At 43.1% G+C, this 15,468-nt stretch overlaps 2 protein-coding genes and 1 non-coding gene across 5 annotated transcripts in view; 2 read left to right on the top strand and 1 right to left on the bottom strand.

Moving 5' to 3' along the window:
• The window catches only part of LOC101115386 (LINE-1 retrotransposable element ORF2 protein), a 52,545-nt gene extending 46,981 nt beyond the window's left edge, over positions 1–5,564 (bottom strand). For all 3 annotated transcript variants that reach the window (XR_003591058.3, XM_060396393.1, XM_060396392.1), the window contains exon 1: positions 5,463–5,564. The gene's annotated coding sequence lies outside the window, so the exon portion shown is untranslated. The remainder of the gene's footprint in view (positions 1–5,462) is intronic.
• TRNAS-GGA (transfer RNA serine (anticodon GGA)) lies at positions 2,455–2,526 on the top strand. Its single transcript has one exon. It is a non-coding gene; the product is annotated as a tRNA-Ser (tRNA).
• A 7,346-nt stretch (positions 5,565–12,910) lies between the features above and the next one.
• SCCPDH (saccharopine dehydrogenase (putative)) overlaps positions 12,911–15,468 on the top strand; it is a 29,165-nt gene continuing 26,607 nt past the window's right edge. The window contains exons 1-2 of the mRNA XM_015099184.3: positions 12,911–13,217; positions 15,109–15,221. Of these exons, the coding sequence (XP_014954670.2) occupies positions 13,028–13,217; positions 15,109–15,221 (303 nt within the window). The 5' untranslated portion in view covers positions 12,911–13,027. The remainder of the gene's footprint in view (positions 13,218–15,108; positions 15,222–15,468) is intronic.

Genomic DNA, 15,468 nt, shown 5'->3' with positions numbered 1-15,468 from the left:
AGAAAAAGGACTTCCCTGGTGGCTCAGACGGTAAAGCGTCCGCCTGCAATGCAGGTCACCCGGGTTCGATCCCTGGATTGAGAAGATCCCCTGGCGAAGGAAATGGCAACCCACTCCAGTACTCTTGCCTGGAAAACCCCATGGACAGAGAGCCTGGTAGGCTATAGTCCATGGGGTCGCAAAGAGTTGGACACGACTGAGTGATTTCACTTTCACTTTCTTCAGGGTGCTTACTGGGCAGCTTTCCGGCACCTGTGGGGACACTGTGCACTGGGCCCCTCTCTGCTCTGCCCTGCAGCCAGCAGCCCCCACAGACCCCACCTCCCCAACTCCATCCTAGGTGTCTCCACGCTCCCATGCAGTTTTATAGTAGAGTGCCTCTAGTGATCAAGACAACTGCCCATGAACCCTTTTCCTTCACACTTCAGAGGGTAGCTTTCTAGAAACTTCCACTGTCTGGCACCAACAATAACTTCTGTACCATTCGGTGAGTCACAGCTGCACAGATGTGGGAGGGGAAGCTCTTCCTTGGATGCTGCTTCTCTTCCTATGGGTACTGGCTGTTCTTTATATCTGCTATTTCTATGCTGGTTAAGGTTCTCTTTATTTGTTACTAGTCAATCCCTCATTGGCCACCTGATGCAAAGAACTGACTCATTTGAAAAGACCCTGATGATGGGAAAGATTGAGAGAAGGAGGAGAAGGGGAAGACAGGGGAGGAGATGGTTGGATGGCATCACTGACTGGATGGACATGAGTTTGAGTAAACTCCGGGAGTTGGTGATAGGGAAGCCCAGGGTGCTGCAGTCCATGGGGTTGCAAAGAGTGGGATACAACTGAGCGACTGAACTGACTGACTGTGATGTAGAATTCTTTACCTTGAACTTTTCATGTTAGGATTACACAGTGATTTCTCTCTCCTAATTGGACCCTGATGGATACAAATACTGACATGTGCAGGCAGTAGTTGGGAACACCAGTGAGAGCTGCTTGACAGCAACGTGTAGGTGTGTAATTGACTGGAAACAATACATGAGGAAATAAGCATGTATGATTACATGTAACATAATAATCATCCTAACTCATTCTGGGGTTTTAATTTTCATAACAAATTTATCCAGAGAGAAGTAATTATTCCACCTGGGAGGGGGGGGGCAAAGAACTTTTAACTTGTGATGCCAATATATTTTCTGCATTATTTTGATATTTTCTGCATTATTTTGAAGCCAACCTAGAAACTGTATCATTGCATCCGTAAAAAAATTCACTTGGCATCTCTACAAGTTTTTTAAAAATTTAACTACAGTACTATTGTCACAGTTAAGAAAAATAGCATCAGCACTTTAATACCATCAGATATTCAGTGTTCAAATCTTTCCAATTGGCTCATAAATTTTTTCAGATTTTTTAAAATAAATTTAAACATTTGTTTCAGTAAGTGTTGATGGAATCATTGGATATCTGTATAAAAATGAATGTTGACACTCTATCTGACACACACACACACACAATTAAGGTGGATCACAGACCTGAATGTGTAAAGGAAAACAAAGTTTTAGATGAACACATAGACTAGGCGAGGTTGTCTTAAATAGAACACAAAAGGCACTAACCTTAAAAGAAAAATGATAAACTGAGCTTCATGAAAATTAAGAAATTCTGTTCAGGAAAAATACTATTAAGACAGTTAAAATGAAAGCCACAGACTGGGAGACACTTTGCTTTCTTATCTCTGATAAAGCACCTCTGTTGAGAAAGAACTGCGAGTCACTAAGAGACACACAACCCAATTTAAAAATTGGCAAAAATATTAGGATCACTTGTAGTCCCTTCAAACATACAGTTGATCTAAACAACATGCTACTTAAAAACCAATGGGTCAATGGTGAAACCAAAGAGCAAACTTAAAAACACCTCGAGACAAATGACAGTGAAACCACAGCCATACAAAATCTGTGGGATGGAGCAACACCAGTCCTAAGAGGGAAGTGCAAAGCAACACAGGCCTTCTTCAAAAACAAGGAAAACTCAAGGAAGCAACTAAGCTACTACCTGAAAGAATTAGAAAAAGAATAGACAAAGCATAGTCAGAAGAAGGGAAATAATGAAGATCAGAGAGGAAATAAAATAGAAATAAAAACATAGAAAATAGTCAATAAAACCAACTGTTGTTTTTTTTGAAAGGATAAACAAACCTCTGGCCAGGCTCACCAAGAAGAAAAGAGAGAAGACTCAAATAAACCAACTAAGAAAGCAAAAAACACGAGTGCCCATTGTACTATCACTGTTATAGCTTATCGAGGCAAACATTATCAATAGATGGTAACACCACTGAACCAAATATGCATACAGTCTCCAAGTCTCTCTCTCCCCATAGATCATTTACCGACGACAAAGGAGAAAAAGGAATCTTCCAAGTTGAGAATTAAGGCAGATATCACCTAATCAGGGGCTTCCCTGGTGGCTCAGAGGTTAAAGCATCTGCCTGGAATGCGGGAGACCCGGGTTCGATCCCTGGGTTGGGAAGATCCCCTGGAGAAGGAAATGGCAACCCACTCCAGTACTCTTGCCTGGAGAATTCCGTGGAGGGAGAAGCCTGGTAGGCTACAGCCCATGGGGTTGCAAAGAGTCGGACACGACTGAGCAACTTCACACATCACCTAATCAAGTATTCAAACTTAATATCATCGATAAGACCAAAAAGTTGGGGAAAGGGAATACGTTGAACACATTCTTCACAAGTGAGAAAATAACTGCTCTAAGCAAGTGATCAATAAAAAAGGTGATCTATATTAATAATTATCATGTGAAGACAAAATTTAAAACACAATGAAATGCTACTATATGCCAACCAGAATGACTTAAAATTTTAAAAGACCAACAATATCAAGTGCTAGCAAGGATACGGAGCAACTGGAACATTATCTTAAATTACTGGAATGTTAATTGAAATAGCCACTTTTGAAAACTGCCTAGCAGTATCTACTATAGCTAAACATATACCAACCTTGTAACTCAGCACTTCACCCCTAGATATATATCCAGGACATGAGGACACAAAAGCAATTAGATATATGTACAAGAATGTTCATCACAACTATTGAGTGAAAGGACAAAGGTTGTTGGGGAACAAGATAGCGTAACATTATTACATAACATATTATCAGGGCTTTCTAGGTAGTGCAGAGATAAAGAACTCTCCTGCCAATGCAGGAGATGCAAGAGGTACAGCTTCAATCCCTGGATTGGGAAGATCCCCTGGAGGTGAAAATGGCAACCCGCTCCAGTCTTCTTGCCTGGGAAATCCCATGCACTGAGGGGTGTGGCGAGCTATGGTCAATACGGTAACAAAAAGTTGGAGATGATTGAGCATAGTAGCATTTGGCTCAGGGAACAAGTGTCTTCTTTGAAACATCCTTTTTCAGTTGGCTTCCAAGATGACACACTCTCCTGGTTTTATCTGTACCACTCTAGTCCTTTCTCATTCTCCTTTGCTGATTTCTTTTCACCTTCCTCCCCTCTAAATCCACACTGTCCAGTGGAACTTTCTGAAATTACAGAAACGTTCTCTATGTGAACTGGAAAATATGGTAGACATGTGTGGCTATTGACGACATAAAAAGTGGCTAGTGGGGGTTCCCTGGTGGCCTAGTGGTTAAGATGCAGAACTTTCACTATGAAGCCCAGGTTCAATGCCTGGTCAGGAAACATTCTGCATGCTGCTTGGCCAAAAAAAAACAAAGCAAAACCTGTGACTAATTTTTAGAACAGAATTTTAGATTTAATTTAATTTAAAATTTAATTGTAATAGCCACATGTGGGTAGAGATTATTGTATTGAACAGGGTAACTCTAGAGAATGGCGTGCCCCAGGGCTCAGTTCTTAGTCCTCTTCCTTTTTCTGCCTATACTCATGATCTCAGTACACCAATAATTCCACACATATAACTCCAGGCAGATTCCAACCCTGAGTTGCAATTCACTGTTGCTGTTGTTTAGTCACTAAGCTGTGTCTGACTCTTTGCAACCCAATGGACTGTAGCCCACCAGGAACTCAGTTGCAATAGAGAATCTCTAATTGCTTACTTGACAGTCCTCACCTGGATGTAACATAGACATCCCAAACTTAACATAACCAAAACTGACGCCTTGATAGCTACCACCATCCCATGCCAGCACAAATCTTGAGCTCCCACCCCTAATTTTTTTTGCTCAAAAACCAGAAACACTGGTTCTGTCTTTATTTTAAATTTTCATATTTTGTTCATCATGGATTTTTGCAGTAATTTTCAATTTAAAAAATAAATTAAAAAATGGAATAAAGACCTAACGGTAATATCAGATACTCTAAAACTTCTAAGGGAAAACATACAGAACAGCCTTTGACATAAATTGCAGCAACATTTTAAAATGTTTTCTTGATCTGTCTTTTCTTTGGGAGGAATGATGCTAAAGGTGAAACTCCAGTACTTTGGCCACCTCATGCAAAGAGTTGACTCATTAGAAAAGACTTTGATGCTGGGAGGGATTGGGGGCAGGAGGAGAAGGGGACGACAGAGGATGAGATGGCTGGATGGCATCACTGACTCGATGGACGTGAGTCTGAGTGAACTCCGGGAGTTGGTGATGGACAGGGAGGCCTGGCGTGCTGCGATTCACGGGGTCGCAGAGTCAGACACGACTGAGCGACTGAACTGAACTGAAAGCAAAAATAAACAAATGGGACCTAATTAAACTTAAAGGCTTTTTCACGGCAAATAAAACCATTAACAAAACCAAAAGACCCCCTCCCACAAACACACACACAGAATGGGAGAAAATACTTACAAGTGATGCAAGCAACAAGGGATTAATTTCCAAAGTAAACAAACAGCTTGTACAACTCAACAACAACAAAAACAATCCTATCCAAAAAGGATAAGCAGAAGACCTAAATAAGACATTTCTCCAAAGAAGACATACAGATGACCAATAGGCACATGAAAAGATGCTGAACATAACTACTTATTAGAGAAATGAAAATCAAAACTATAATGAAGTATCACTGTCCCTCTTTTCTTCTTTGTTGAAAAATGGCTTTAGTCTCCTAGACCTTCTCTAACTTTCAAAGAGCAGTTCCTAATTAAGGAAGTAGGAAACAGGGAAAAAAAGGAAAAGCAGTCCAGCAAGAAAATTAATGACAGCTTAAACAATTCTTCAGGGATAAAACAAAGTCATAGTTCTTCCTCAAGGGATATATATATATATATATAACAATCTATGCATATTTTGGGTTATTCTGCAGAAACTAAGCCCCTCACCCAGGTGAAGGATGGTGCCTACATGCTGACCACATTATGTAGACCCCAGACTGAGTGGAACCAGAAACCTGATGATTAAGATTCCCAAAACAGCACCTTGTTACCTCAACACCAACCAATCAAAATTAAGTCAATGAATTGCAATACTCATCCCAAATATCACCTTTCAAAAGCCTGCCTTGAAAGCCATCAGGGAGTGTGGGTCTTCTGAGCATTAGCTGCCCATTCTTGCGTGGTCCTCTACACTGTGTTGTACGGTGTGACTGTTTTGGCTTTGTTGCACGTGGGCAAGTCGACCCAAGTTCAGTTTGGCAATAATATGAGAGTCATATGTGTAACTTGGAGAGCTGTAAATATTTGTAAAGTGTCTGGCATGTACTTGGTACATAATAGGTAGCTGTAATTACTGTGAGTCCTCTGGAAATACAGACCAAATATTCTAACTGCCCGTCTTACCAGTAAACTGGCAATGTGGTATGCTGAGTTTCCTAATAGATCAATGTTTCAAAATTTGATCTTTGTAATACAAGGCTCAAAGGTCGATTGGAGAACTTCTGTTCACTACAGCTTAATAGAAGTCTCTACTTGCTGGCAGCAAAAGCAGTGTCTAAAAGGGACATGCATGGTTCCCATCACATAGTAGGCTCTCAGTTTCACACAATGTTAATGATAGGGAGTATGGCTTTTTTTCCCCAAGTATCACTTGCACTAAAAATGACAGGTAGCAGTACAAAAACATCAATTCAGTACTCTATAGATGGTGTGGTGGTCTCCCGTGGGCCTCAGCAGGAATGTCACGTCATTTGCTGAAGATAGAAGCACCTGTGAGATTTCTATGCTGGTCCCTGATCTCTCTGAAGGCTCACTGTTTTCACTGTTGAAGGGTGGAAAGCTGTTTGACTTGTCAATTGGCAGGTAGATACAAGTAAAATGTTTCTGAAGGATTAAGTTTTTGAGCATATGGGAAGATTAAGATATTATGTATCGCTTCATGGGATGTTGTCTTTACAGTCTTTGTTTTTTTTTTAGTTTAGAAATAGGCAAATTGAAACAGACTGCTCATGATACCTCAGGTCATTATTTGAGGATGGCACTGCCTGACCAAATTACATCACTTATAAGAGGAGGTACATTCATTTCAAAATAGAAAATTATCACTGCTTAAATACATATATGCCTTATCATACTTTTATTAAATAAGGGCTTGTCATCAGGTCCTATTATCTTTTTACCCAAAGGAAACGCAGAAACCAGAGGTTGAATAATTAGCCTGTAACAAATTGATTCTTTGACAGGGTCAGGAAAATTAGATTCCCCTCTATTAAACTGATCTTTAATTTTATCATCAAAGAGCTTTTTCCAGACTTCTCTTGCTTTCTACAATATTCTTGATTCCATCCTTTCCTTTTTTTTTTTTTTTTTGTAAAATGCTTCTGGTGATATGCTGGTGAATATGAACAATCTCCTAAGGGAAAACTCAGGATTTCTAGTGTTTCCCAATTTTCATAATGTGAATACACCCACCATGGCTGATTTCAAATTACCAATATGGCTTCAACTGGCTCACAAAATTTCTAAAAATTTAATAACTGATCTTATTGCATCATTGGCCACTTCATTTGTTAAAAATAATAAAGCACAGATCTCTGAGGATTTGTACAAAGCACTTTCATTAACAGACATATCTTTAGATTAATTATAGAAAAAAGGAGGAAATCATACATAAAAATAAAGGGAAGAAAAAAAAAGAAATAGTTACTTTAGTTGGTAAAAAAAACACAAACCTTAATTTCTTTTGATTTGTTATAAGATCAACCCAAACGAATTCCTTTTCATTGAGTCATTCCAGCAGGATGGGGAGAGGTTGGTGGAAAGGCTGGACCTGTGTTGCACCATTCTGCAGCTTGCTGTATGCTGAGAGCACAATGTGTTCTAAATGCCCATGAGGGAATTTCTGACTTGGATTTGTTGCTTTCCTTGCCTTCTGCTTACATTTAGAGGCATAATTTACTCACTGGAGCTCAGCAGGTAATTCTGGCAATCAAAACACCTTCTAAACGACTCCCCATCCTTCTGCCCCTTCACATTTACCCAAAGCAGCCGCACCATGTCCTCAGATGGGTCGTGTCCATGCCTGCTTTCTGCCTACTGAGCTCTGGAGCGCTGCAGCCTCACCTGCACAGAACAAGTTGGTTTTTCTCTTTTTTCAGCTGCAAATGGACCCTTAAGATCCCCTCAATGTTCCTATATTTATCATTCTGGTTTACTACATCCAAGATGAACAAAGCCAGATACTAGTTAATGTGTAAGGACAGATTTTAATCAGTAATACATTATTACAGCTGGGAAAAGAGTCCAGTGTAAACTGAACTCAACAGAGGTGTCTGGACATTTAAAGAGATCAGGAGGGAACAGTGAGGGAGATGAACTCAGTAGAGTCGGGGAAAAAAAATCACAAAAAGTGGTAAGCAGTTGGTCTGTGTGCCACCAATCTGGGCTTGCTAATCAGTGTTTACTGAAGTCAGGCTCCTACCCTTCCACTGAGGCTGGGAGACAGAGGCCCTGTCTTCAGGTGTTGGCTGCAACACATTATTTTTGCAGCCCTGATCTTTCTCCTGCAGGCACTTTAAGGGAGTGTAGTGTCATCCTAGGGCTGCATCCTTGAGCTGTTATAAACTATGTCAGTGTTTGCCCAGGTCTTTGTAGGCCAAGGTTGAAGCCTAGTTGTGAAGAGGGCTCAGAGGAGTCTAGCTAGAATTTGGTCAAGGAGAAGAGCTTTGTTACCTAGCAACCACTCCCAGCTGATGGTCAAGGAGAAAAGCTGTTACCTAGCAACCACTCACAGCTGAATTCTCCCTTCTCACTCCTCTCCCCTGCTGCTTCCTACCCCTCACCCCTGAGCCTCAGAGGACAGGGTCTCCATCTCTGTGAAGGTCAGCAGCCTTGTCCACAAGTCAACCCATCTTCTGTTGTAGGGGGAAGCATCTTCCCCTTCTTCCTGGTGCTATGTTGGGGTTGAAATGAACCTCTATGCTGGTCCCTGGAGAGAAGGAATTCCTTGGAAATCAATCAGATAGAGGATTACTTTAAGAACAGCCTGAAACCTCCTACACTGTTGGTGGGAATGTACATTGGTGTAACCACTATGGAAAACAGTAAGGAGATTCCTTAAAAAACTAAAGACTTGCTGTATGATCCAGCAATCCCACTCCTGGGCATACATCTGGACAAAACTATAATTTGAAATGATACATGCACCCCTATGTTCATAGCAGCACTATTTACCATAGCCAAGGCCTGGAAACAACCTAAATGCCCATCAACAGATGAATGGATAAAGAGGATATGGTACACACCTACAATGGAATACTACTCAACTGTAAAAATTAATGAAATAATGCCATTTGCAGCAACTTGGATGGACCTAGAGATTATCATGCTAAGTGTAATAAGCCAGAAAGACAAATACCATGCTATTATTTATACATGGGATCTAAAGTATGACACAAATGAACTTATTTATGACATAGAAGCAGACAAATATAGGCAACAGACTTTGTGGTTGCCAAGGGGAAGGGGAAATGAGAGAGGGATGGACTGGGAGTTCGGGATTAGCAGATACAAATTATTATATATAGAATAGATAAAGAAACAAGATCCTATTATATATCACAGGGACCAATATTCAATATCCTATAATAAACTATAATAGAAATAATATGAAAAATAATATATATATATAGCAAATTACCTTGCTGTACACCAGAAACTAATACAACATTGCAAATCAACTCTAGTTCAATAAAGTAAATTAAAAAAAAAAAGAAAAGAGCTGACCTGGGACTGCTCAGTTCAGTTCAGTTCAGTTCAGTCGCTCAGTCATGTCCGACTCTTTGCGACACCATGAACTGCAGCACATCAGGCCTCCCTGTCCATCACCAACTCCCGGAGTTCACTCAAACTCACGTCCATCGAGTCGGTGATGCCATCCAGCCATCTCATCCTCTGTCGTCCCCTTCTCCTCCTGCCCCCAATCCCTCCCAGCATCAGAGTCTTTTCCAATGAGTCAATTCTTTGCATGAGGTGGCCAAAGTACTGGAGTTTCAGCTTTAGCATCATTCCTTCTAAAGAACACCCAGGACTGATCTCCTTCAGAATGGCCTGGTTGAATCTCCTTGCAGTCCAAGGGACTCTCAAGAGTCTTCTCCAGCACCACAGTTCAAAAGCATCAATTCTTCGGAGCTCAGCTTTCTTCACAGTCCAACTCTCACATCCATACATGACTACTGGAAAAACCATAGCCTTGACTAGACAGACCTTTGTTGGCAAAGTAATGTCTCTGCTTTTGAATATGCTGTCTAGGCTGGTCATAACTTTCCTTTCGAGTAAGCATCTTTTAATTTCATGTCTGCAATCACCATCTGCAGTGATTTTGGAGCCCAAAAAAATAAAGTCTGACACTGTTTCCTCATCTATTTGCCATGAAGTGATGGGACAGGGGCAGTGGCCGGGAGGAGCTACCCCACGTCCAAGGAGCAGTGGTTGCGTGGACACAGGAGGGCCAAGAGGAACTACTCCATGTTCAAGGTCAGGAGGGGCAGCAGTGAGGAGATACCCCTCGTACCAGGTAAGAGAAACCCAAGTAAGATGGTAGGTGTTGCAAGAGTGCATCAGAGGGCAGACACACCGAAATCATAATCACAGAAAACTAGTCAATCTAATCACACTAGGACCACAGCCTTGTCTAACTCAATGAAACTAAGCCAGGCCCTGTGGGGCCACCCAAGATGAGCAGGCATGGTGGAGAGGTCTGACAGAATGTGGTCCACTGGAGAAGGGAATGGCAACCACTTCAGTGTTCTTGCCTTGAGAACCCCACGAACAGTATGAAAAGGCAAAATGATAGGATACTGAAAGAGGAACTCCCCAGGTCATTAGGTGCCCAATATGCTACTGGAGATCAGTGGAGAAATAACTCCAGAAAGAATGAAGGGATGGAGCCAAAGCAAAAACAATACCCAGTTGTGGATGTGACTGGTGATAGAAGCAAGGTCCAATGCAGTAAAGAGCAATATTGCATAGGAACCTTGAATGTCAGGTCCATGAATCAAGGCAAATTGGAAGTGGTCAAACAGGAGATGGCAAGAATGAACGTCAACATTCTAGGAATCAGCGAACTAAAATGGACTGGAATGAGTGAATTTAACTCAGATGACCATTATATCTACTACTGCGGACAGGAATCCCTTAGAAGAAATGGAGTAGCCATTATGGTCAACAAAAGAGTCCAAAATGCAGTACTTGGGACTGCTCAACACAAGAGCAAATCCAAGACTCCCGTCACCATAAATGGGTTTTGCCTGCTTCTGAAATTCAAATAAAGGGAATCATACAGATGTATTCTTTCTTTACCCAACTTTCTTTATTCAAATTAGTGTTTATGAGATTCATTCATATTATTGTGTGTAACAGTGGACCAAAAATCCTGTCCAAGTGGCAGGAGGAACTGGCCTCAGCGGCAGGACTGCAAATGATCAGGGTGATCCCCACAGCTGCTCCCTAGCCCCTTCTCAACGCCAGCTCCTGTTCCTTTTTAAAAAATTCTGATTATAAAGGTAATGTACTTCCTGTTTAAAACAAAAAGTTTAGGGACTTTCCTGGTGGTCCAGTGGCTAAGATTATGCACTCCCAATGTAGGGGGCCCAGGTTTGATCCTTGGTGAGGGAATTAGATCCCACATACGGCAACTAAGACCCAGCACAGTCAAAGAGATAAAAACAAAAGTTATTGAAGGATAAATAGGTTAAAAAGTGAAAAGTACAAGTCCCTTTCCTCCTCCCTAATTCATACAAACCCACTCCTCAATAATTATTGCTATTACTATTAACAATAACTAACATGTATTGACTATTTAAGATGTGTAAGGTGTTTTTAAGCATTTTAAGGTTCTTTTTTAAAAAAAAAATTATTTATTTTTGGCTGTCCTGGGTCTTCCTTGCTGTGCAGGCTTTTCCCTAGTTGCTGAGAGCAGGGGCTTCTAGTTGTGGTGCCAAGGCTTCTCATTGCACTGTCTTCTCTGGTTGCGGAGCACAGACTCTAGTGCATGTTGGCTAAGTAGTTTCCGCTTCCGGGCTCTAGAGCACAGGCTCAACAGTTGTGGTGCATGGGCTTAGTTGCTATGGAGCCCTGTCTCCTGCACTGGCAGGCGATTTCTTTACCACTGAGCCACCAGGGAAGCTCCCCCCACAGCTCTTTTTAAAAATAAAAATGTGTCATATATTCTGCTAACATTTCATATTCATACAGTCAACTAAAAATTGTCACTTGCCATCTGGTTCTATAAGAATGGAGTCACTAGCCTCTGCAATCACTGACCTTCAACAACAGCCCCCCCGACCCTCCTCCCAAAAAACACTCTTGTGTTCTGGGAAAAGTCGGCAGAACAGATCTTCAGATAGTAGGAGATTTTATGAGCCTAATCTCTTACATTTTCTCATACCTAGAAAAGCACTAAAATCATTAACGGAGACATCTCTGCCTCGGAAGTAGCAGCAACCTTCTGCCAAAATGTGTGCTTGCTTCCCCTTCACTGAAGTCCCATATATAATGACTTCTCCCCTCCTCTTCAGAAGAGCTCCTCAGAGGCATCTGAGAGGCTGTATCCTGGACTATAGTCCTTAGTAAGCGGAGCTTCACCATTAACTGTGTTTTGCATCACCAAGGGGGGCGTCCCTCAGGTGACTGGAGGGCACTCAGACGGTGGAGGCGGAGCCTGCGGCAGAGGGCGCTGCAGAGTTGGCCTTGGGAGGGGGACCCATGTGTCCACCCTCCACTTCCACCTGGCTCAGCAGACACTCTCTAGGTAATGTGCTTCGTAACCAAACAAACAAAAAGATAAGGGTTTTCGGCGTGGGCAGAGTTCGCATCCATCAGTTCAGTGCAGTTCAGTCGCTCAGTCGTGTCTGACTCTTTGCGACCCCATGAATCGCAGCACGCCAGGCCTCCCTGTCCATCACCATCTCCCAGAGTTCACTCAAACTCACGTCCATCGAGTTGGTGATGCCATCCAGCCATCTCATCCTCTGTCGTCCCCTTTTCCTCCTGCCCCCATACCTCCTAGCATGTCTTTTCCAGTAAGTCAACTCTTCGCATGAGGTGGCCAAAGTACTGGAGTTTCAGCTTTGGCATCATTCCTTTCAAAGAACACCAAGGGCTGATCTCCTTTAGAATGGACTGGTTGGATCTCCTTGCAGTCCATCATGTTTTGGCAAACTCTCGCTTTGAGCAGCCTCCTCTTGCCAAAAAAAAAAAAAAGAGGACTAACTGGCTGCAGCCGCCGCCCCCTCCAGCCTACGGAAGAGCGAAAAGATGCGACACCTAACGGATTCAGAGCTGTGTCAGACCATCGACGGGTCGGAGGGTAGCCACCGTCTGCTCCCGCCAACCTGGGAAGCTTGGGAAGCACAAAGCCCTCGCGGGCAGCTCCGGCGAACACACGCGAGGAGTGGGCGTGGCAGCCCCCCTGGGCACCGGGCGGCGTGGGCGGGGCCGTGGGCGTGGCTGTGGCTAGGCGGTGCGCGCGGGACTTCGGGAGCGCGGTGTGCAGGCGGCAGAGACCGCAGCGGCCGCGGCAGAGGCGGTTGCTGCGCCCGGTACTGTGGTCGCTGCCTGAGGCGCAGGCGCCGTGTGCTCAGGCCGCCCCGGGCCTTGCGTCGCTGTGGGTTCGTCATGGCGACCCAGCAGAGGCCTTTCCACCTGGTGGTGTTCGGCGCCTCTGGCTTTACCGGCCAGTTCGTGACCGAGGAGGTGGCGCGGGAGCAGGTGTCCCCGGAGCGGACTACCCATCTGCCCTGGGCCGTGGCGGGCCGTTCCCGGGAGAAGCTGCTGCGAGTGCTGGAGAGGGCTGCCATGAAGCTGGGTAAAGGGGGCAGGCTGGGACGTCCCGGGACCTTGGGCTCGGCCCCGCCGCCGCGGCTCTCACCCCCACGAGCCTCTGTCTCCCGGCTGAGGGGTTCCCGTCGCCTTCAATGAGCGCTTCCCTCCCTTGGGTGCCCCTCGAGGTTCCCAAACCTGCTAGAGGCCAGGAAGAAGAGAGCGATGCTTCACATGGTGTCAGAGCTTTTCCCCATTTCCTAAAACTAAAAGAGAGAAATCCCCCCTTCAGTTTCTCCCTTAGGGAATCTCCCGCTGGCGAAACAGGAACTTTAGTTTTTCCTTTCTGCTCCCTCCCCGTCTAGAGCCAGGGGTACCTTGTACCCCGCTTCCAGGGTTACAGGGCTGGAAGTTCTAGACACTTGATCGGATAGAACAGTAGAGCACTGGCTTCTTCATTGTTTGTACTCTCTGCCGCGTTTTGGAAATGGGAGAGAAAGCTTAGGACTTTTAATGATGACATTGTTGTGGTTTTAATTTTTAATTTCATTTTTGCTTGTAAGAATTCTCCAGCAGTCCCTCTATTAAACCTTCCCCAACTTTTTTGGTGTGGTTTTGTCTGGGGCGTTTACTTACTCCTGCATTCATTGAAACATGTTTTTATTGAGTGGTCTTTTAAATGTCAGGTCCTATTCTAAATGCTGGGATTCAGATGAGGAGGAGAGAGTCACATACACACAAACACCCTAATCTCATAGCCCTTGGGTTGCAGGGAGACCTTTAGGTTAGGAGTCAGTTGCTTTTAACTGTAGCTTTCCACCCTACTGCCCCTTCATACAGACAAATAGCACCTGTTAGAGTTCTGGATATTCTTCATTCTCCTGTTTAAGCTTCATCTCACTTCCTTCTAATTCTACACAGAGTCCTGTTATGGTGGGAATTTGGAACCTATTTTGTTTGTGGTTTGTACAGGAGATACCATGTAGGCTGACTCTTCTACAGTTCTCCTGCTACCACTACCAAGCACAGAATCTTTCCCGAAGAGCTTTCTGGTCTTTCTTTACTTTTCCAGAAGAAATACTTTGATTATTAAAATTTCCTTTTAAAAATTCCTCCTTTTTATTTTGTTCAAGAAGATGGTATGGATACAGCCTAGTTGGCTACCATTTACAATGCACACATCAAGTTACTGCAGGGAGTACACCTTGACTCGTGAAACCTTTGTACTCTATTGATTCAGTTTATTCCAATTATTTCCTTATTATGAACCTAAATGTTCTTCCCTAGACTGTGTTTTACACTTCAATCCTCTTTTGTTTCATCATGTTAATGTTAACTCCCTTCCACCTGATAATTTTATCATATGTAGTTATTTAATAGTTGATAAGAAACTGCATTGATAATTCTTCCTGGAGAGGAAGACAGGAAAATCCTCTTCTGAAAACTTGTAAAATTGGCATTTTACATAGAGTTGTCATTTACACATTCCTTATGTTAGATTTTCTTTTAAACGTTAAGTTGTTTTATTAGGGAACTTCTTCCCGAGTGGCTCAGTGGTAAAGAATCCCTACAGTGGAGCAGACAGGGGTTCGATCTGGAATATCCCCTGGAGAAGGAACTGGCAACCAACTCCAGTATTCTTGCCTGGGAAATCCCATGGACAGAGGAGCCTGACAGACTACAGTCCCTGGGGTCGCAAAGAGTCAGACACGACTTAGGAATTAAACAACAACAATGTGTTTTATTAACCCTTCGTATTAACTCCATTTACCTCATAGTCTTTTCCCTTTTTTAAATTACCTGTTTAACAACTGTTATGTTTGAGAGGAAGAATTAGCTCTTAGTGCGTTTGCCATCACTGGTTATTATGAAAGGAAGATCTGGGAGATCTAATACTGTATTGGGATTTGCCTAAAACGATTTATTCTTTATTTCAGGAAGACCGACACTGTCATCTGAGGTTGGAATAATAATTTGTGATATCACTAATCCAGCCTCACTTGATGAAATGGCTAAGCAGGCAACAGTTGTCCTCAACTGTGTAGGCCCAGTAAGTAATCTGCCCTTCTTTGTATCAGAACAAAAAAATCTATTCATTTCTAGCAGAATCTGGTATTTTGTATTCCAGAGAAACATAAGGGCAAGGAACAGAAGAATTGATTCAGGACGTTAACCCTTTACGAGGAGCTTTTGCTTCTCACGAGAAGCAAATGAACATGACCAAAGTCTCCTGAAAGAGGGACTGACACTAGACTCTGGGGTTGCTGCTGTTTTATTTAGTGGCTACAGCTAGAACT

The sequence above is a fragment of the Ovis aries genome, chromosome 12 (genome assembly GCF_016772045.2).
Source record: "Ovis aries strain OAR_USU_Benz2616 breed Rambouillet chromosome 12, ARS-UI_Ramb_v3.0, whole genome shotgun sequence".
NCBI lineage: Eukaryota > Metazoa > Chordata > Mammalia > Artiodactyla > Bovidae > Ovis > Ovis aries.
The sequence above is the reverse complement of the archived record's forward strand: the minus strand, read 5'-3'. Positions and strand labels throughout refer to the sequence as shown.